Genomic DNA, 22,311 nt, shown 5'->3' on the forward strand with positions numbered 1-22,311 from the left:
TATATAAAATCTATATTACATAGTGTATTACATATTTACAATTTATTACAGTTTTTTGTGTTCTAAAGTTGTATTCCAAGTTCTATCTAAATATCTTGATTACTGTATCATATAGATAATTAAATGCCTGATGTTCACATTGTATTACAATACATTTTTCACTTATATATAAGCAATATATGTGGGACTCGGAGTCGGTGCAATGGAAATTGAGGAGTCAGAGTCGCAGGTTTGGCTTACAGACTCCACAGCCCTCTCCAGCTCAGAGCATAGGTGAGGAACCTATCTAGGGTGATGAGGGACCCCAGAGACCAGCAGTAGGTAGTAGGTTTGATCAGGGGTCAGCATCTTCCCTTTCCCTAGCTACAGGGTTTCCCTTCCCTTTCGCCGTTCAATTGATACATCCCCGTAACTAACTATCCCTGTCATATTGCTGTATTCACTTGGAAATTAAATAAAAAGAAAAAATGCTTGAGAATTGGATATGAGTGCAAAACCTTCTATTTTGATTCCCTGTACCTAGTGTGACAAATTTTTTTATTGAATAAGGTAAATGACTGAAATAACAGATCTTAACAGATGTCTAGTCTGACAGTTTCCCTAAGGTATGACCTCTTGTATCTAATGTACAGAAATTGCTTCACGTCTTTCAGTCAGTCCCATAGACAGTGAGTGAAGAGATGGGTACACATGACCACTGCCTCTCCATTCACATATGGTATTTAGGGACCTCTTATAGCCAACGAGATAAGGAACTATAAAAAGTTGACAATTGTCATGTGCAATGACACCAAGGAACATTAACAAAAAAAAAAAAAAAAAAGATTAAAGAAAAGCTGGTTGCATAAAACATGGCAGGGACTACAACCTACAAATTATAATGTCCTGGATGCCCTGGCACTCTCGGTATCCTTGCCTCCAGAGATGATATTTTGACACAGACAAGCAATCAATCACTTGCTACAGCAGACACCACTGGTAACCGCTGTAGCCAATAATTGGATACAGTGGTCCCTTGTTTGTGTCAAAATAAAGCCAGGATACAAGGACTAGCAAAGGGTACGGGAAGTGGCGGTAAAAGAGGAATGGTCAAGAGACTATTATTTTTTCACAACTATAGGCTTTTGATAAAAAAATAACTCCAACGGCTGAACAAACCCTTTACGATGTAAAGATCAGCAGAAACTCCACAATAATATATTAAGCAAAGAAGTAATTTGATGAAATGCTAGAAATAATATGTAGGAAAATGTCTAACAGCCTCTTAAAGTATAATTTTTATCATAACGTTCAAGAAAGTATATACAAAACCCTTATAATTATTTTAAGTATGTACTCCAAAGAGAGCATTAATGGCCGGTTCATGCCCCCAGTGAGATTAAAGAAAGAGTTGCATTAACGTAAAATAAACAAAGTTTGACTAAGCCATTTATCACCCTCCACTGCCGTGTTAGAGTTCACAGGTTCAAATCCTAGTAAAGTCAATTAAGCATTTATATAAAGGTCATTCAAATAAATAGCAGTTGTAAACGTGCATTATAAAACTTGACGATCTCTGAAGACAATGTATCGTAATTGGTTAGGATTAAGACTGTTCCCATTTAAAATGCAGACATTGTGGAGGTAATGTTAATAATGTTTCTGTCTGTAAAGTCCTCAGACGAAGTATATGGACAATTAAGATAAAAGTTTGCCTTGCCATAAGGAGCTCACAAGATCTGCTCCCAAATTAACAGTTGGCATCTGCGTGCAGTTTGTAATATACAAAGATCTAATTTCGCGTCCATACAACACACAAATGGTTCTGTATTAGTACACAGTAAAGTGATATGTATAACCCTACCAAAGTTGAGGTCATGTCCATACTAAAGAAGAGACGCTAAGCTGTGATCCCCAACCATTGGCTTGAGATGTAAATATTAATCTCATGACCTTTGCACTAGGCCCTTTAGCTGTGATGTACAGTTACTTAAAGTGCTACTACCGGGTTTGTTTTTTATTCCACCGCTGTAGTGGTGCTTTAACTCTAACTCCCCTGAGCCCTGCCTTAAATGTTAACTTAACTTACCTTTCGCCCCCTTCATCCGTTTCCAGCAGCACTTGGTCGATTTCCACTAAATATTTACTAGTTGGCATCTCCAGTCTTTCATGAAGCGCGGCGGAGGTCACTTTTCAATGCATCTCAGTGGGAACCTCCTTCTGGCCTCATTCTAGCTCTCATAGACTTACATTGAGTGCCTGTGACGTAGCAGTCAGCAGCTAAGGGCACAAGATGGTGCCGTGGGACTGGAGCAGTGTCACTAACGAATGAAAATGCTGGAAGCTGAGTATAAGAGGGGGGCTTACATTTAAAGCATTACCAGCGGTAAAAAAACAAAACAAAAAACCCCCCAAAAAAAACGCTGTAGTGATGCTTTAAAGGGGACCTATCATGTAAGCTGCAGATATTGGATTCATCTGTAGGTTAATAATGTTCTGAAGCTACCCAGTGCCCACACTGGGAGCCCCACTATATGGAGGAACTTAATTTTTCAGCTTCAGACATTCAGTCATAGGGGAGTGGCAGCGCAGTTTCAGTCATTGCTCAATGCATAGTGAGAAGGGGCTGTAACCGCCCCCCGGCATTGATTAACAGCTGACTCAGCATTGAATCAGTTCAGAAGAAGCGGTTAGTCAGTATCAGGGGTATGGTTAGAGCCGCTTCTCACTATGCATTGAGCGGTGACTGAAACTGCTGGTCATGCCCCTATGACTAAAAGCCTGAGGCTGCTGGGAGTAAGATCTGATAGTCTGATACACTAGTATGGGTTTGGTGAATGCCAAGAGTAAGTTACCTATCTGCCTGCCTGTATTGTGCCAACTGTAAAGTTTGATGATGGATGGATAATGCTATAGGGTTGTTTTCAGGGTTGTCCTAAAACAATTCCAGTGAAGGAAAATCTTACTGGTTTACTATACTCACACATTTTGGACAAATGTATACTCCAACTTTGTGGGGACAGCTTGAGGAAGGTTTTTTCCTTTTCCAGCATGATTGTGCCCCAGGGCACAAATCAAAATTCATAAAAGCTTGGTTATGCAAGTTTTTTCTGGAAGAACGTAACAGGCTGCATACAATCCTAAGCTTAACCCCATTAATCACCTTTAAAATGAACTAAAATGAATATTGCAAGCCTGGCTTTATTGAACATCAGTATCTGACCTCAAATGCTTTTCTGGATGAATGATCAAAAATAACAACAGAAACATTCCAAAATCACTTGCCAAAAAAATGTGGATGACTTTATAGTTGCAAAGAGGGAACAAACACCATACTGATGCATTTAGAGTGACTTTTCATACAGGTTTCTTTAGATGTAATGTTTAAGTATCCCAATACTTTCATCTATGTAATGCATGACGAGAGTGGGGTCCCTTGTCTGCAAATTGGTACTCCGAAAGTAAGGCTTGTTATTGAAATTAGCTTTTGCATTTGTTCTTAATCTTTGCATTTTACCACCATCAATTTAATAAATGTGCAAAGCTTTTGAAACGTTGCTATATACACAAATAGAGCATAGCTTTGCAATTTATGAAAGTCGTGAAATGCTAGACCATTGACAGAGCATTCTGTGACTCCATCTGTATCTTTATAGTCAATCACCCTATCAATGCATACAACCAATTCCCATTTTCTGGGGGTTTGGAGAAAAGCGACAAAGGAGCCACTAAACGTCGGGGTAAATGCTATATGAACCCTACTTTAAATGTAGGGGAGTTAGAACATTACTGCAACAATGTATAATGCATTTACTATACTGTATAGTATAGTAATATGTATATGTATATATACTATACCTATATAATAGGTGTCCATGATTATGCTTTTCTCTCCCGCAATGTCAGGTTCTTTATACCATTTTCTTCAGACAGCAGCTAAATCTTAAATGCATGCACATACTAATAGTGTACATACAGTTAGGTCCAGAAATATTTGGACAGTGACACAATTTTCGCGAGTTGGGCTCTGCATGCCACCACATTGGATTTGAAATGAAACCTCTACAACAGAATTCAAGTGCAGATTGTAACGTTTAATTTGAAGGTTTGAACAAAAATATCTGATAGAAATTATAGGAATTGTACACATTTCTTTACAAACACTCCATATTTTAGGAGGTCAAAAGTAATTGGACAAATAAACCAAACCCAAACAAAATATTTTTATTTTCAATATTTTGTTGCGAATCCTTTGGAGGCAATCACTGCCTTAAGTCTGGAACCCATGGACATCACCAAACGCTGGGTTTCCTCCTTCTTAATGCTTTGCCAGGCCTTTACAGCCGCAGCCTTCAGGTCTTGCTTGTTTGTGGGTCTTTCCGTCTTAAGTCTGGATTTGAGCAAGTGAAATGCATGCTCAATTGGGTTAAGATCTGGTGATTGACTTGGCCATTGCAGAATGTTCCACTTTTTTGCACTCATGAACTCCTGGGTAGCTTTGGCTGTATGCTTGGAGTCATTGTCCATCTGTACTATGAAGTGCCGTCCAATCAACTTTGCGGCATTTGGCTGAATCTGGGCTGAAAGTATATCCCGGTACACTTCAGAATTAATCCGGCTACTCTTGTGTGCTGTTACGTCATCAATAAACACAAGTGACCCAGTGCCATTGAAAGCCATGCATGCCCATGCCATCACGTTGCCTCCACCATGTTTTACAGAGGATGTGGTGTGCCTTGGATCATGTGCCGTTCCCTTTCTTCTCCAAACTTTTTTCTTCCCATCATTCTGGTACAGGTTGATCTTGGTCTCATCTGTCCATAGAATACTTTTCCACAACTGAGCTGGCTTCATGAGGTGTTTTTCAGCAAATTTAACTCTGGCCTGTCTATTTTTGGAATTGATTAATGGTTTGCATCTAGATGTGAACCCTTTGTATTTACTTTCATGGAGTCTTCTCTTTACTGTTGACTTAGAGACAGATACACCTACTTCACTGAGAGTGTTCTGGACTTCAGTTGATGTTGTGAACGGGTTCTTCTTCACCAAAGAAAGTATGCGGCGATCATCCACCACTGTTGTCATCCGTGGACGCCCAGGCCTTTTTCAGTTCCCAAGCTCACCAGTCAATTCCTTTTTTCTCAGAATGTACCCGACTGTTGATTTTGCTACTCCAAGCATGTCTGCTATCTCTCTGATGGATTTTTTCTTTTTTTTCAGCCTCAGGATGTTCTGCTTCACCTCAATTGAGAGTTCCTTAGACCGCATGTTATCTGGTCACAGCAACAGCTTCCAAATACAAAACCACACACCTGTAATCAACCCCAGACCTTTTAACTACTTCATTGATTACAGGTTAACGAGGGAGACGCCTTCAGAGTTAATTGAAGCCCTTAGAGTCCCTTGTCCAATTACTTTTGGTCCCTTGAAAAAGAGGAGGCTATGCATTACAGAGCTATGATTCCTAAACCCTTTCTCCGATTTGGATGTGAAAACTCTCATATTGCAGCTGGGAGTGTGCACTTTCAGCCCATATTATATATATAATTGTATTTCTGAACATGTTTTTGTAAACAGCTAAAATAACAAAACTTGTGTCACTGTCCAAATATTTCTGGACCTAACTGTATGATCAATGTATTCATAGAAATAAAGTGCACAAACTACATATGTAAGTTATTGGTTCAAGACCATATGCTGTGGTCACAAAGTTACATAATTGATTCTGCCTTGGGCTCTAACAACTGGCCTTACCCTATAATGATTTTTTTCCCACTTTGCACATCATGTTGAGCCTCATTCATCTTTTAAATAATTCATTTTCTGTTAATTGTGGTGTGCACTTAGTAATAAAATGTTGAAGGCTTTTCTTCTCCAGATCTATTAACCAGTCTGTCTACTTAAAATTACACCATCTAGCTTGTTATGATGTAGCTATAATTCTTTAGCAACAATAATACAATTTTAATGTCCAACTTCAGTATCACAATTTTGAAGATTAACTTACCTGTCCTTCAGCAACAGTTTCTGTGTCAATAATAGTGATAACTCCTGGAACAAGAGGACTTCGCCTGGTATTGCTATGTGTTGACAGGTCTTCATCTGAAGATCCTGCAGGCAGTGTACCAGTAAGCTGGGTAACAACTTTTCCAACCATTGTAAGTCCAGTCTTAAGAGTCTGTACAAATAAAAAAATCCAATACAACATTAAGGAAATAATCATCCACATTCAATAAATTATATGCAAATAAAAGTTGTTTTATATGCAAATACAAGGAAATTTGTAAACTAGAGATAAGCAAATTAATTCTCAAGACCCTGGTCCAAAGGCCTGGTCTGCATTCGGTGGCGCTGGAGGAAAGGCCTGCAAAATTCCTCCTACTTGCTGGCTCCTTTTTTCCGTACTCATGCACAACGTCATTGTTGCGGTGTGATGCAAGCATGATAACACACAGGCCGGCTAATCAAAAGTGGATTTGGGAATACCAGCAGGTAAGAGGAGGTTCACAGACAAGAATGTTGACCTAGCTGCCGGACCAGGTCCTGCAAATCTATTTATTAATTTCTACTGTTAGTACATCTGAAGCTGGTTTTAAATCAAATGTGTTATCAGGAAATGACTAGTGATGAGCGAGCACTGAAATGCACTCGAATGCTCAGATGGGCTCGATTCGAGTAATGAGTATAATGAAAGTCAATGGGAAACTCAAGCATTTTTCACAGAAGAGGTAGGGGACAGGAAAATGTCTGAAATGGATGGAAACAGGGTTAAAATGGAATGGGAACAGCATGGGGAAGATGCCTGGATGTGTTTCTGACTCCCAGCTGGCTGCTGGGAACAATGGCATCAGAGTATTAGGCTGTGTGCACACGTTGCATTTTTTAATGCTTTTTTGAGTGCAGATTTGTCACAAAAACCTGAAAGGAATCCTGATGCCAACAAAGTCAATGAGATTCCTGAGGTGTCATGCACACATTACCTATTTGTGACTTGCAGACTTAGTGCAGAAAATACTCAATTTTACAGATTGACAATAAAACATACAAAACTGAAAATAAAATGGATTTTACAGGTAAAAATGTTAGGAAACATTCTTTCTTGTATAATGACTTGTATATAAGGCAAAATCAAAATGAGAAAAAAAAATGCCTCCTCCACCCCTTAATAGCCTACTCTCACTGTATTTCCCTGTCGCCTATGTCTACAGTAGATTACATAGTAGGGGGGGAATAAAACTACACCCACCGATAGTCACCAGTAAATGTAATTTTAACATTTACTACCTTATCTGGGCAATTGTTGTGTGTGACATGGTCAGACAAATCTTGTTTAATTTATGAAGGAGGAACTCTGAAACTCACAAAGCTTATGTAAAAACTGCCAACAATTAAAAGGAAGAGGGACTCCAATACAGCCAGTGTTAGACATAAAAGAGGGCCTCACACACATTATGTTAAAATTCTTAGGTAGTGGGGCTCCTAGACCCATAAAGTCTATGTACTAATTGCTAGGGCTGCCAAAAGTTTGAAGCAGTGACTGTAATACACCCTGAAAAACATGGCGATGAGGGCCTCAGAAAACAATTTTTTTCCATTTTGGAGGAGTGGGACTCCTAGACTGAGAAAGCCTATGCATTAAGTGGAAGGGTTGCCAAAAATTAGAAACAGGGACTGCAATACACCCTTGAACACAAGCAGAGAAGGGCCCCAGAAAACTTTTTTCCCATTTAAAGGAGTGGGACATAGAAAGCTAATGCAATAAGCGCAACGGCTGAAAAACATTTACCCCTGAGGGGTATCAATCTATATATGTAAGAGAATTGTAAAGGTAGGCCTCATAAACATCCTGAAAACATTATGAAGGAGGGCATCATACACACCCTGGAAAAAATTAAGAGCGGGGGCTGCACATTGACTCTGTTAATGTGGTGGCTGTCGAGGAGGAAAAGAAAAAAAAGAAACCATGAACTGTATACCCTTTTTTGGTAAGGAGGAGTGCATGAGAATACAACAGAAAAAAAGAACATTTGAATTGGCTATAGGTTCCGCTGCGGTCATCCGGTGGGATTGAAAAGTCTGGGCCAATCCAGGCTTTGTTCATTTTGATAAGTCAGCTTGTCAGCATTTTCAGTTGACAGGTGGAGGTGCCTATCAATTATTATGCCCCTGACAGCACTAAAAACCAGCAACTCAAAGGCATACAGGGACAGTTCATTACACGTGTCCAGCTTGGATACTCAATAACTGTACGGCAAAGAGGAATCACAGAAGACCTTGGTATGGTCAGCTAGGTACTTCTACACCATCTTCTAAAACTTTTCTTTCCTTGTCAGACTACTCTGCGTATTAGGGTGTGGCCGCTGAAAGGTTCTAATGAAATTGTCCCAGACCTTTGATAGTGTTCCTCTACCTCTGTGGAACCTGGTGTATGTCCCCCCATCTCTTCTCCATTGGTTACTAAAGGAAATATGACCTCTGCACCCAGCGTTATAAGATGGGAATTCTTTTACTAACTGTATGTCTATGTATTCAGTATTTTACTAGCCCTTTCCACAGCAGGAATGAGAGATGGAAAGTTCTTCTTGTAGCGTGGATCGAGAAGGGTGAACATTCAATAAACATTATTAGCTAAAATGCGTATACCAAGAGAAGCACGGGATATAAAGTCAGCCATGCAAGCCAGACTTCCAACAGGCAAGACTTCTCTTTCCCCACCGGGAAAACAACTCTTCATTTCCTCATCATTAGCTCATCCATGCTGAACAGATGTAATGAAGCTGGTGTAAGTAGTGTCCTCTGTAGCACAGGTAACCATCTCCTGTTTCCCCTTCACCTCCTCCTCCTTATCACCCAAACCAAGCTGTGTTGAGAAAATGAGATGAGGCTGGTTGGGTAGTATTACTTTGTTCTTCCATTCTACCTGGTCCATAAGCAAAGCTCCTCTTCAATTGTTAACAGCAAGCGTTGATCAGACAGAAGCAGGATGGTTACACTGATTATGGCAACATCGATACTCACCATCTTGGTTGATTCCTCAAAGTTTTGTAGAACCTCACAGATATCAAACAGTCATGCCCACTTGTCGGTTTTTATGTGTGGAAGCTGATCGAAATACCTATGGGTATGTTGAAACTAGTATTCAACTACTACTCTCTGCTGTTCACAATGCCTTGCCAACATTTGTAATGTAGAGTTCCAGCACGTGGGCTTGTAGCACACCAGTCAGTGAGCTGGCACTTGCAAGCACTGCTGCAGCACTGCCAGACAAGCTGACTTGCAGAAATATGAGCACATGAGGTATACGTTCACAAGTAGCTTAGGCAAATCTGGGTAGGTTTTCAGAAACCACTAAACCACTAATTTGAACACGTGGGCCAGGCATGGTACATATGCGAGATTGCCAATCTTCAGAGCCACCACAAGCTTACGGCCATTATCACACACAACCAAGCCTGGTTGTAGGTACAGAAGCAAGAGCCACAAATCTATCTAGTCTGTTATAGCTTTCCACAACTCTGCATCGGTGTGCTGTTTGTCACCTAAACAAATTAGTTTCGGCAGAGCCTGCTGCCACTTTACTGAGGCAGTGCTGCAGTGGAGGAGAAGTAGATACAAGAACTGTTGTAGGAGGTGGAGGAAACTCTGATGGTACTAGGCTCCGCAATCCTTGGCGTCGGTATCCCAAATACTGTTCCAGAGTCAGACATGGTCTTAGCCTCCACAAGGTTCACCAAGGGGGAATGTAGCATCCCTGGCCACAAGCACTTGTCCACGTGTTGGTAGTTAAGTGGACCTTCCCAGTAACTGTATTGGTCAGGGCACAGGTGATCTTATAGCATATGTGCTGGTGTAAGGTGGTTTTGGCACACAGGGAAAAATAATGGCTGCTGAAGACAGAGTACCGAGGGACATGAGGTTGTGGAAACTTCAGTGTCCAGAAGCCAAATAGCAGCAAATCCAGGGCGAGCAATCAAGAATTGTGACCGCTAGGTATTTGGGCCTGTGGGTGGGTATTTCCTTTGGCGTTCAAAGGCCTGGGGTAGGGACAGCTGAATGCTGTGCTGGGACAAAGAACCAGATGTGGTTGCGGATGGAGCTTGCGAATGTGCAATGACAGGTGCAAGGCAGGAGGCATCCGCACCTGCGTCCTGGACAGTGGAGTAACAAGCATGTAGCACAGGTGAAGAGGCATTGGCGTCACTGGCAAACACTGATTGTTGGCCAGGCATTTGGTCCACCTAGTGACATGAGTCTGAGCATGCTGGTAGTGGTCACACTGGTAGTGCTCAGGCCCTGCTGATCTTGGTATGGCACAGGTTCCAAATGACTGATCTCTTATCGTCTGCACTTAATTTAAAAAAGTACCAGACTAGGGAACACCTAACCCCTAGCATGGGAATTTCCTGCATGTGGGTGGTGCTATGGGGAACAGTTGCCTGCCTTCTCCCTCTGGCCAACCCACTGCCTCATCCTGCCTGTTGCGTTGCTGCAGATGCTACACCCTCTACACTGCTGAACTTGCTCTGCGTGGCACCTTCCCAGGTTGAGTCAGTGACTTCAATGTCCCAGACCTCGCCTTCCACTTCTACACTCTGGTCCTCGTGACTTGTTGACTTACCAACATCACTTTTTGGCAACTTTGTCTCCTCATCATCTACCTCTTGAGATACTAAATACTGTTCCCCACCGTTGTCCTGAAAAGGACTTTTGGTTTTATGTTGCAGCAGTAATATAAGTACAGAAGGAGTGTTTTGCAGTAAACCCTGCTTATATGCCTGCTCTAATCCCAACTATCCCTCCTCTCCCAGCTATCCCTATAATGACTGCAGGTAACAGCGGTTTTACTACAAGAAAGGACAGTATTCAGCACTCAAAAGGAGTTTTAGTTTTAGGTTTCAACAGCAGTATAAGTATAACAGGACTGTTTTTGTATAAGCCTTGCTTATATGCCTGCTCTAATCCCAAATTATAACTCCTCCAAGAAAGGACTATATTTAGCCCTGAAAAGGACTTTTGGTTTTAGGTTTCTAAGTATAGAAAGATTGTTTTGCAATAAACCCTGCCTAAGCTCTCCCTCCTAGACCAACTCTCCCTGAACTGAAGTGTGCCAAGCATTACTGCCCCGGATCTTAAATAAGAGCTGATGATGCAATGTGGCCAGCCAATCATAGTAATACCAGTAAACAAACACGGCTATGGCATTAATGTGTATGGCAGGAAATCCCAGCATGTTGATTGGCTATCTAACAGCTGCGATACATGCGGGGCAAGGGCTGACGTATGGCACCCGCAATACTAGATTGAGTAATAAGCGTGCTTGAGCACCTCGATGCTTGACTGTGTACTGAGCAGTAGCGACCACACTCGCTCATCACTAGACATGTCCTTTTTTTGTTTTGTGCCAACGTTTGGTCATTATTGCTATGTTTGTTATGGGCGTAATATTCTCCGTTATAATTGCTTTGAAAACTAATAGAAACTGTTTTGAAAAGAAAAATAACTATTGTTTAGGTCTGGCTTTTATGTTACATGTACAGTACTGACCAAACGTTTGGACACACCTTCTCATTCAAAGAGTTGTCTTCATTTTCATGACTCTGAAAACTGTAGATTCACATTGAAGGCATCAAAACTGTGAATTAACACATGTGGAATGAAATACTTAACAAAAAATTGTGAAACAACTGAAAATATGTCTTATATTCTAGCTTCTTCAAAGTAGCCACTTTTGCTTTGATAACTGCTTTGCACACTCTTGGCATTCTCTTGATGAGCTTCAAGAGGTAGCCACCGGAAATGGTTCTCACTTCACAGGTGTGCCCTATCAGGTTTAATAAGTGGGATTTCTTGACTCATAAATGGGGTTGGGACCATCAGTTGTGTTGTGCAGAAATCTAATGGATACACAGCTGATAGTCCTACTGAATAGACTGTCAGAATATGTATTATGGCAAGCAAAAAGAAGCTAAGTAAAGAAAAACGAGTGGCCAGCATTACTTTAAGAAATGAAGGTCAGTCAGTCCGAAAAATTGGGAAAACTTTGAAAGTGTCCTCAAGTGCAGTGGCAAAAACCATCAAATGCTACAAAGAAAACATGAGGACCGCCCCAGGAAAGGAAGACCAAGAGTCACCTCTGCTGTGGAGGATAAGTTTATCCGAGTCACAAGCCTTAGAAATCGCAGGTTAACAGCAGCTCAGATTAGAGACCAGGCCAATGCCACACAGAGTTCTAGCAGCAGACACATCTCTAGAACAACTGTTAAGAGGAGACTTTGTGCAGCAGGCCTTCATGGTAAAATAGCTGCTAGGAAACCACTGATAAGGACAGGCAACAAGCAGAAGAGACTTGTTTGGGCTAAAGAACACAAGGAATGGACATTAGACCAGTGGAAATCTGTGCTTTGGTCTGATGAGTCCAAATTTGAGATCTTTGGATCCAACCACCATGCCTTTGTGTGACACAGAAAAGGTGAACGGATGGACTCTACATGCCTAGTTCCCACCGTGAAGCATGGAGGAGGAGGTTTGAATGCGTACGGGTGCTTTGCTGGTGACACTGTTGGGGATTTATTCAAAATTGAAGGCGTACTGAACCAGCATGGCTACCACAGCATCTTGCAGCGGCATGCTATTTCATCTGGTTTGCGTTTAGTTGAACCATGATTTATTTTTCAACAGGACAATCACCCCAAACATACCTCCAGGCTGTGTAAGAGCTACTTGACTAAGAAGGAGAGTGATAGGGTGCTACGAAAGATGACCTGGCCTCTACAGTCACCAGACCTGAACCCAATCGAGATGGTTTGGGGTGAGCTGGACCGCAGAGTGAAGGCAAAAGGGCCAACAAGTGCTAGCCTAGCCAGTAGCGACGTGCAAGCGACGCTGCGCTTGCACGGAGCCGGCGTCTGGAAGCTGCGGACACTGGTAACTAAGGTAAACATCGGGTATGGTTACCCGATGTTTACATTAGTTACCAGCGCACACCGCTTAGCTGTGTGTGCAGGGAGCAGGGAGCCGCGCACACTGACCGCTGGCTCCTTGCTCTCCTAGCTACAGTACACATCGGGTTAATTAACCCGATGTGTAATGCAGCTTCATGTGCAGAGAGCAGGGTGCCGCGCACACTGCTTAGCGCTGGCTCCTTGCTCTCCCAGCTACAGTACACATCGGGTTAATAAACCCGATGTGTACAGCAGCTACATGTGCAGAGAGCCGGAGCCGGCAGCACAGGCAGCGTCAGAGCGGCGGAGGCTGGTAACTAAGGTAAATATCGGGTAACCACCTTGGTTACCCGATGTTTATCTTGGTTACAGCTTACCACAGCTGCCAGACGCCGGCTCCTGCTCTCTGCTCGCTTCATTTGTCGCTCTCTCGCTGTCACACACAGCGATCTGTGTGTCACAGTGGGAGAGCGCCTTTGAAGAAAACGAACCAGGGCTGTGTTTAACGAGCAGCGATCTCGCAGCAGGGGCCAGATCGCTGCTCAGTGTCACACACAGCGAGATCGCTAATGAGGTCACTGCTGCGTCACAAAAAGCGTGACTCAGCAGCGATCTCGGCAGCGAGCTCGCTGTATGTGAAGCACCCCTTAAGCTGGTGTCACACATAACGACGACGACAACGACGTCGCTGCTACGTCACCATTTTCTGTGACGTTGCAGCGACGTCCCGTCGCTGTCGCTGTGTGTGACATCCAGCAACGACCTGGCCCCTGCTGTGAGGTCGCCGGTCGTTGCTGAATGTCCAGCTTCATTTTTTGGTCGTCACTCTCCCGCTGTGACACACACATCGCTGTGTGTGACAGCGAGAGAGCGACGAAATGAAGCGATCAGGAGCTGGCAGCTGCGGTAAGCTGTAACCAGCGTAAACATCGGGTAACCAAGGGAAGACCTTTCCCTGGTTACCCGATGTTTACGCTGGTTACCAGCCTCCGCTCTTGCTGCCAGTGCTGGCTCCTGCACTGTGACATGTGGCTGCAGTATGCATCGGGTAATTAACCCGATGTATACTGTAGCAAGGAGAGCAAGGAGCCAGCGCTAAGCAGTGCGCGCGGCTCCTTGCTCTCTGCACTGTGACATGTAGCTGCAGCACACATCGGGTTAATTAACCCGATGTGTACTGTACCTAGGAGAGCAAGGAGCCAGCGCTAAGCGCGGCTCCCTGCTCTCTGCACATGTAGCACAGCGACGTTATGATCGCTGCTTCTGCTGTTTGACAGCTAAGCAGCGATCATAACAGCGACTTACAAGGTCGCTGTTACGTCACCGAAAATGGTGACGTAACAGCGACGTCGTTGTCGCTGTCGCTTAGTGTGACACCAGCTTTAGATGTAGCAGAGCTGGGATAGCTATGCCCACTCACATTACAGATTTCTGTGTACATTGTATATTGACACTGAGCTGATTATCAAAGGAGTGGGTGTGGTCAAACAAAGGCTTACATGCACAGTAATCTGGGCAGTGATAATCTCCCTGTGATAAAACCTTAAATGTATGTAAAGAATAGCACACAGCCTAGTAAGTGATATGTCTCTGAAATCTGTGTTTCAATCCCTATTTCCTGTTGTCTTCAGAATACAAAGGGAAAACCTACTGACATATTTGTTTTAATAAAAAAAAAAAATCTACAATTTTCACAGAGGCCACTAAAGCTATTTTAGATCCAATATTCTCTCCTTTCAGGAAATCCACATATTTATATTTATTAACAGTAATAGACTGATTCAGACATTGTCTTTTGTATTGGAGTATCTAAAAAGCATGTGAAAAAGTCATTGTGAAGGGAGACAGAGTAGGAAGGGCTGTGACTTCATCAATTATAATTGGTATATCCTATGTTCTCAGCTGTGTATACCAGTTTAATGGGAATCTGACAACATGAAAATACAGTCCAATCTGCAGGCAGCATAGTTCTGTGAGGAAAGACTCAGTATAAGTGCGCAGTTACAAAGCCGTATAACATGGATGACGATCGAATCGCAATGCCGGTGGCCAGAAAGAGCAGAGGATTAAAACACTAAAGACTAATTTCTACTGAGTCTTTTGTCATAAAACTATATATCAATTTACTCAGCTCACTGGGGTATATAACAAGGTGCCTGCAGATTAGTCTACATTTTCATAGTGACAGGTTATTTTTAATTCTGTATGTGATAACAATGACACTGTGGAAAGGTTTTCTGTAAAAAACAGTGTGTAAATTGCAAGATTATGGTATTTCTTAAGGCTGAGTTTACATGTCTTGTAGTCATCCATTATCATGGATCTGTTAGAGATCCATTATCATGGATCTGTTAGAGATCCATTTGCAAAAAAAAATCGGAAAACACAACTTATTTGTCTGTTGTTAAATAACGGATGTTGGCAGGATCCATTTTTAATATGTGGAGTCTATGGACAAAGGATCTGTTAACGGATTGCTATTGATCGTCCATTTGTAGCGGATTCATTAAGAAAACAATGCATCCATTACAAATGAAAGTACAACAGTGGCTATATAACTATCCGCTAACAGATCTGCTTTCCATAGACTCCCATGTTAGAAAAACGTATCCGTCAGAAATCAGTTTCCCAATGGATACGTTCTAATGGAAAACTACAGGACATGTGAACTTAGCCTAATACTGATTGTGATTTGAAAAGAAAAATATTGCTGCCCAAAAAATGTCCCATAATACATTTAGTATAAAAAGCTGATTTAAACAATACATAATTTTTTCATTATACATTTACTTTTAAATGGATTGTCCAGTCTAAGAAGAAAAGTCTTCAGTCAGGCAGACTGCAGATTTGTGACAGCGTGTGATATGCACACACGGTCACGATTCCCGTGTTCCCCATGCAGGTGGGTGGTCACGATGCCCGTGTTGCCCATGCAGATGAGTGGTCACGATTCCCATGTTCCCAAAGCCGGTGGGTGGTCACGAGTCCCGTGTTCCCCATGCAGGTGGGTGGTCACGATTCCCATGTTCCCAAAGCAGGTGGGTGGTCACGATTCCCGTGTTCCCCATGCAGGTGGGTGGTCACAATTCCCATGTTCCCCAAGCAGGTGGGTAGTCACGATTCCTGTGTTCCCCATGCAGGTGGGTGGTCACGATTCCCGTGTTCCCCATGCAGGTGAGTGGTCACGATTCCCATGTTCCTAATTTGCTGACTAGTATCTCCTCCGCGCCTTAGTACAGGTGAATTGTACACTGCCATGATTCGGCAGTCTGCAGTCACACAGTGGCTTAGAATTTTATTTTTAAACAAGACATCCCCTATAAGCAACCAAATTGTAGGCTTAACCCCCTCACTCATGAAAACTAAACTGTAATAACAAAATTGCAGTGTTTTAAAATCAATCAAGCTATAGAAAAAATGTAAATCATACATTTGGCCAGAAAATAACGATGGGAATGTTTTGTATTTAGGAGACGAAGACAAATTACCTTATAATTAAATAAATGTTTCATAAAAAAAGCAAAGAAAAATATATAAATAAATTGAAGCCTGCTTGTCTACACTCAGGCTAGTACTTATAAAGTATTTATAATGAGATGCTGACAACAGAACTTTCAGTAAAATACTCTTTAGAAAATGTTATCAAACTTATGTCATCAGAAATAAATGTTGTTGTAGTTTTATTTGCATGATATAAACGTGTGTAAACACAACATTTTAGTCTAAATCATGCAATGAACATTTTCATAGATCTATTTTTTGTGAACATCAAAGTAATGGACATCGAAAAACTTTAACAAAACTAAATTTCTTAAATGGAATTAATTTTAAAAAGCTATTTATTGATTGTTATTGGGTCCATGATTCAATTTGATAGTGGCCCAAAATAACTCCAAGAGGTGGTGGTCTACTAGTCAATTTCCCTAGCTGGAACCAGAAAAACATTTAGTCCCAAATAGAACAATGGAAAGATTCAACTCCCATAAACACAGCAAAATAGAACTCAGAGTAGCAATCACTTATTATTAATTCCATTCACTGTCTAAAGAATTGGGTGGGGGAAGAGGCATGAGTAGATGTGGAGCATTACCCACTAGACTAAAAGAGGATGTATCACCAGGCCAAAAGTGACCAGTTTTCACTCTTATTTTTTTTCCTGATGCTCAACTGAATATTCAGTTTTATTTTTTTTTTTTTTTAAACCGCCATAGGGTTCCAGAGATATTACCCTTGTTAGACTAGACAACAAAGATTTTGCTTCCAGAACACTTTAGGTGTATCTCATGTAATTTGAGCTGCTGATAATAAAAATCACCTTAACATTTTCCGGTCACATATCGTTTTTCTGAAATCTCCTGTTTGAGCGATTTTTTTTTTATATATATATATTTTCAGGCAGTCCATGTATTGTCCACAATATATGTGCTGCTATGTAATTTATAAACAAGCAAAGGTACAAATTCTTTGCATTTCACTGAAGCAGCAAAACTTCAGTGGCATTGTTACAGACTAGGCACATCTCGAAAGGTCTAGAAATGTCTGGACGCTGCCTGTAGAGACCGTAAAATCTTACAGCAAATATTCTTCAAGTTATGTCAAATGTAAGCAGCTATAAACTACTAAAGTACAATCTGATATAGCTAAAATGTCTCGTTGGTGGTGGAACAATTGAGACACCTTCCATTCCATTTGTGACGAGTACACACTTAAGTCTCAAGGACACACCATGACAGCTCTCAGCATGAAAGCTATGAGGTATACTTTGGAAGCAAAATCGATGATCAAGACAAATCCTGGGTTCCTCACATCTGTTGTGCAAGATGTGCTGTTAATGTTAAAGATTGACTGAAAGGTTTTCGAATGTCAATGCCATTTGCTGTCCTAATAATATGGCGGGAACAGAAGGATCATGTGACCGACTGTTACTTTTGTCTAACCAATGTCTCTGGTTTCTCTGCTAAGAATAATAAATTCATTGAATATCCCAATCTGCCTTCAGGTATGAAACCAGCGCCACATGATGGCATGCTTCGAATACCAAAGGCACAAGCGACATGAAACCTAAAGGAGGCAGCCGATGAAAATGTTGCAGTTAATGGGTGAGAGATGGGGAACAATGCTGATTCAGACTTTGAGCCATGTATGTCTGGTGAGCCTCACCTTATAACACAGCCAGAACTAAATAACTTGGTCCATGTCTTTGTCGAACGCAAATGCAGAATCACTGGCTTCAAGACTTCAAAGACTGCATTTGCTGTCACCTGGTACAAAAGTTTCTGTCTTTCAAAGCTGCCAACATGATTTAATACAGTTTTTTGAACAGGTTGACACAACCTGTGCTTCTGCACTGACATTGATGGGTTGTTCGCAAGTTTGGGTTGAGAGTACGAGCCGAAACAATGGTGTCTCTTTATTGACTCATCAGTGTTAAGCTTAAAGCTGTATTGTTACACGTTGGTAATGTTCATCCTTCAATATCTGTTGGCTATGCTGCACACAAGAAAGAAACATACGGGAACATGGAGCTATTGTTGAAACACATCAAGTACAGCAACTATAACTGGAACTTCTGTGGAGATTTAAAAGTGGTGGTACTGCTGCTTGGATTGCAGCTAGGATATACCAAGTACTGCTGTTTCATTTGCAAATGGGACAGCCATGGTACTAATAAGCAGTCACATTAAAGTAGAAGGAAGTTGCCAATCCATGAACAGTTGACTCCCGGGCAGAAAAATCTCACACATAAAGCACTTGTGGATCCAGCAATGATATTTCTGCCTCCATTTCACATAAAACTTGGGCTGCTGAAAATTTTTATGAAAGCAATGAACAAGGAAGCAGAAGGTTTTCGTTATTTGAGACAATTGTTCCCAAGAATAACTGATGCCAAGATTAAGGAAAGCATTTTTGTTGGTCCATAAATACGACAGATCATAAATGAAAAGCACTTTGAAGAGCTGCTGGTGGGGACTGAGAAAATTGCTTGGAAAGCACATTTCTGAGAATTTTATTGGCAACTATTGAGCACCAAACTACATTGAATTGGTTGACACCCTTCTTGAAAGGTTGTCAACCAAAGCGATGAAGTGCAATATGTCATTGAAAATTCATTTTCTTCATTCACATTTAGAATTATTCCCCGAAAATTTTGGTGTAGTCAAGGCTAAATATGGTGAACGGTTTCAGCAATATTTTGCCATGATGGAAAAGTGTTATCAAGGCTACTGGAATCTATCAATGGTAGTTGACTATTGCTAGATACTAATATGGGATGCATCGAAGGTTGAGTACAAAAAAAAAATCAGCAGCAAAACACAGCAAAATTATATTTCTGCTTAACTCAAATGGATTTATCATAATCACCCTATATTTTCAAGGATGCAAAATTGTCAAAAAAATTTGTTATCCAGTGTTATTTAACGCTCGTTATGGTCTCTACTAAGAAGGTGTGGCTCACAGGATTATCTGTGGGCATGTCTTTAAGCAGCTCTGCATTATTACCCTGTGAGCACCTCCTCCTTGTAAAGACTTGAAAAATTAGCACTGAATAATAAAGTCCATATCTTAGAAACTAAATGTCAATATTTTTTTTTTTTTTTAAAAAAAAGTAGTAAACTTAGAGGAACAATGTAAGGCTACATTCACACTTACGTTGTTTTGCATCTGTCACAATCAGTTTTGTGGCTGATGTGACTGATGCGTTGCAGATTGTTGTACAACTGATGGGACGGATCCGTTAAAAAAACTGGATCCGTTACCTGGCAAAGGGGAGAGAGAGAGAGCCCCCATCATCACTGCACACATCAGCACTACCGCCCCCATCACCACTGCACATACCGGCACTTCTGCCGCCATCATCACCTCGTACACCGGCACTACCACCCACATCCTCACCGCACACACACCAGCACTACCGCCCCCATCATCACCGCACACACACAGGCACTACCGCCCCCATCATCATCGTACACACTGGCACTACCGCCCCCATCATCACCGCACATACACCGGCACTACCGCCCCCATCATCACCACACACACACCGGCAATACTGCCCCCATCATTACCGCACACATATAGGCACTACCTCCCCCATTATCACTGCACACACACAGGCACTACCTCCCCCATCATCACCACACACACAGGCACTACCGGCCCAATCCTCACCGCACACACACAGGCACTACTGCCCCCATCATGACAGCACACACACAATGGAACTACCCTAGTGACATCACTGCTGACAGCGTGACTAACTTCAGTTGCTCCGTGGAGCTCACAGCGAGCGGCGGTGCTCTATGGCCGCTCCTGTCAGCTTCCGATGTAGCAGAGCTGAAAGTGTCGTGGGAATTCGTGTGGATTACGTCGAACCTGGAAGGGTGTGGATTAATAAAGTGGTGAAAGAGGGTGTTTTCTTGTCTTTTATTTCAAATAAAGGATTTTTCGGTGTTTGTGTTTATTTACTTTCACTACAGTTTAGTGATGGGGGGTGTCTCATAGACACCTGCCATCACTAAGCTAGGACTTAAGGGTGCTTTAAACGCTGCAACATCGCTAGCGATGTTGCGAGCGATAGCACCCACCCCCGTCGTTTGTGCGACATTTGGTGATTGCTGCCGTAGCGAACATTATCGCTACGGCAACACCGTAGCTGAACACCGTAGATGAACAACCAACGGCATGCACCACCAACGATATTATGAAAAGGAGCGACGTGTTAACGATCACGATCTTTGCGATTTTTGCGATCATTGATCGTCGCTCCTAGCTGTCCCCATGCTGTGATGTCGCTAACAACGCCGGATGTGCGTCACAAACACTGTGACCCCGACGATATATTGTTAGCGATGTTGCAGCGTGCAAAGCACCCTTTAGTGGCAGCTATGGGCTGCCATTAATTCCTTATTATCCCGTCTGCGACCGCATCAGGGCAATCGGGATGAGCCGGATAGAGTCCCGGGACTGTCACATCTAATGGATGTGGCATTTCTGAACAGCTGCTGGCTGATATTTTTAGGCTGGGGCTCCCCATAACGTGGGGCTCCTTATCCTGAGAATACTAGCCCTCAGCCGTGTGGCTTTACCTTGGCTGGTATCAAAATTGGGGGGGACCGCACGCCATTTTTTAAAATTATTTATTTTACTGCACGATATAGAGCCGCCCACCGGCGGCTGTGATTGATTGCAGTGAGACAGATGTCACTCAGGGTGGGGGCTCGTCTAGCTGCAACCAATCATAGGTGCCCTGGGCAGGGGAAGCAGTGAATACGAGATGGAATAATGAGCGGCCAGCATTTTCAAAAGCAGGAGAAGTCGCGGGAGCAGTGTGACAGCTGTGCAGCGCCATGCCATTCCGGTGATCGGTGAGCATGGAGGGAGAGAGAGGGAGAGACAAACCGACCGACAGACCAACAGAGAGAGAGACCGACATCAAAAGAGAGAGAGAGACCAACCAACAGAGAGAGAGAGAGACTGACATCGATAGAAACCAACCGACCGAGAGAGAAAGAGAGAGAATTTTGTACTAACCAGAAAGGAATTTCCACTTCTGAGCAAGCTCTGTTGCTAAAAACGGATCCGTCGCCGGAATTTAACAGATTCCGATGGATTCCAGCGCTCATAGGCTTCCATTATAACCATGATGGATGCCGACGGAATCCTGTGTGGTGCGGTTTTTTTTAAGCTACAAAAACCATTACATTCTCCGTTGCTTCCGCCCGACTGTCAGTCATTTCACGACTGATCAGTCGCATAGCGGAAGCAACGGAAGGCCATCAGTCACAATCCATCGTTAATACAAATCTATGGGGACAGGTTAAGAAAATGCAAAATCAGTCGCAAATTAAAAATTCACATAAAGGAATATCAGGACAGAGTATTTACATTTATAGGCGTTTTTTTGTGACATATTTCCAAGAGTAATGATTTAACAGCATTAGCTTAAGCTTATGCATTAACAAGTTACTTTGAAAACTGCAACCCTGTAAACTAGATGATGTGGTGTATTATAAAGAAAATAGCACAATTAAAAATAATTTGCAAAGAATGTGTCAATGTTACAATTATTTGACCATGAAAAAGTTTTGCATAAAAAAGTCTTTTAAATCTTGTAGTTATTTGAGGTACACAGAAAAGGTCAAATCTACGTCACATATGCAACTGTCATTGACCAGCAGTACAGTCATTCAACGCAACCAAAGCAATAAAATTTTGTTAGTTTAATTTCATATTTGTCAATTGAACCTAGATATTAGAACTAGCAAAAGCGCTCACAAATGAAGATTTATATAGTATGCTTCTATGCTTTATCACATCATTTCATCACTTGCTAATATCTGAGAAGTGACCTCTCCAAGACCCATAACTTCAGTTATAAAATATATATATA

The 22,311-nt window shown here is 42.1% G+C and overlaps 1 protein-coding gene across 4 annotated transcripts in view; it reads right to left on the bottom strand.

Moving 5' to 3' along the window:
• The window catches only part of BCAS3 (BCAS3 microtubule associated cell migration factor), a 1,792,248-nt gene that overhangs the window by 1,351,805 nt on the left and 418,132 nt on the right, over positions 1-22,311 (bottom strand). For all 4 annotated transcript variants that reach the window (XM_075336241.1, XM_075336239.1, XM_075336242.1 and 1 more), the window contains exon 13: positions 5,987-6,157. In XM_075336241.1, coding sequence (XP_075192356.1) covers positions 5,987-6,157 — 171 coding nt within the window. The remainder of the gene's footprint in view (positions 1-5,986; positions 6,158-22,311) is intronic.

This window comes from Anomaloglossus baeobatrachus, chromosome 2 (assembly GCF_048569485.1).
Source record: "Anomaloglossus baeobatrachus isolate aAnoBae1 chromosome 2, aAnoBae1.hap1, whole genome shotgun sequence".
Classification (NCBI taxonomy): Eukaryota; Metazoa; Chordata; class Amphibia; order Anura; family Aromobatidae; genus Anomaloglossus; species Anomaloglossus baeobatrachus.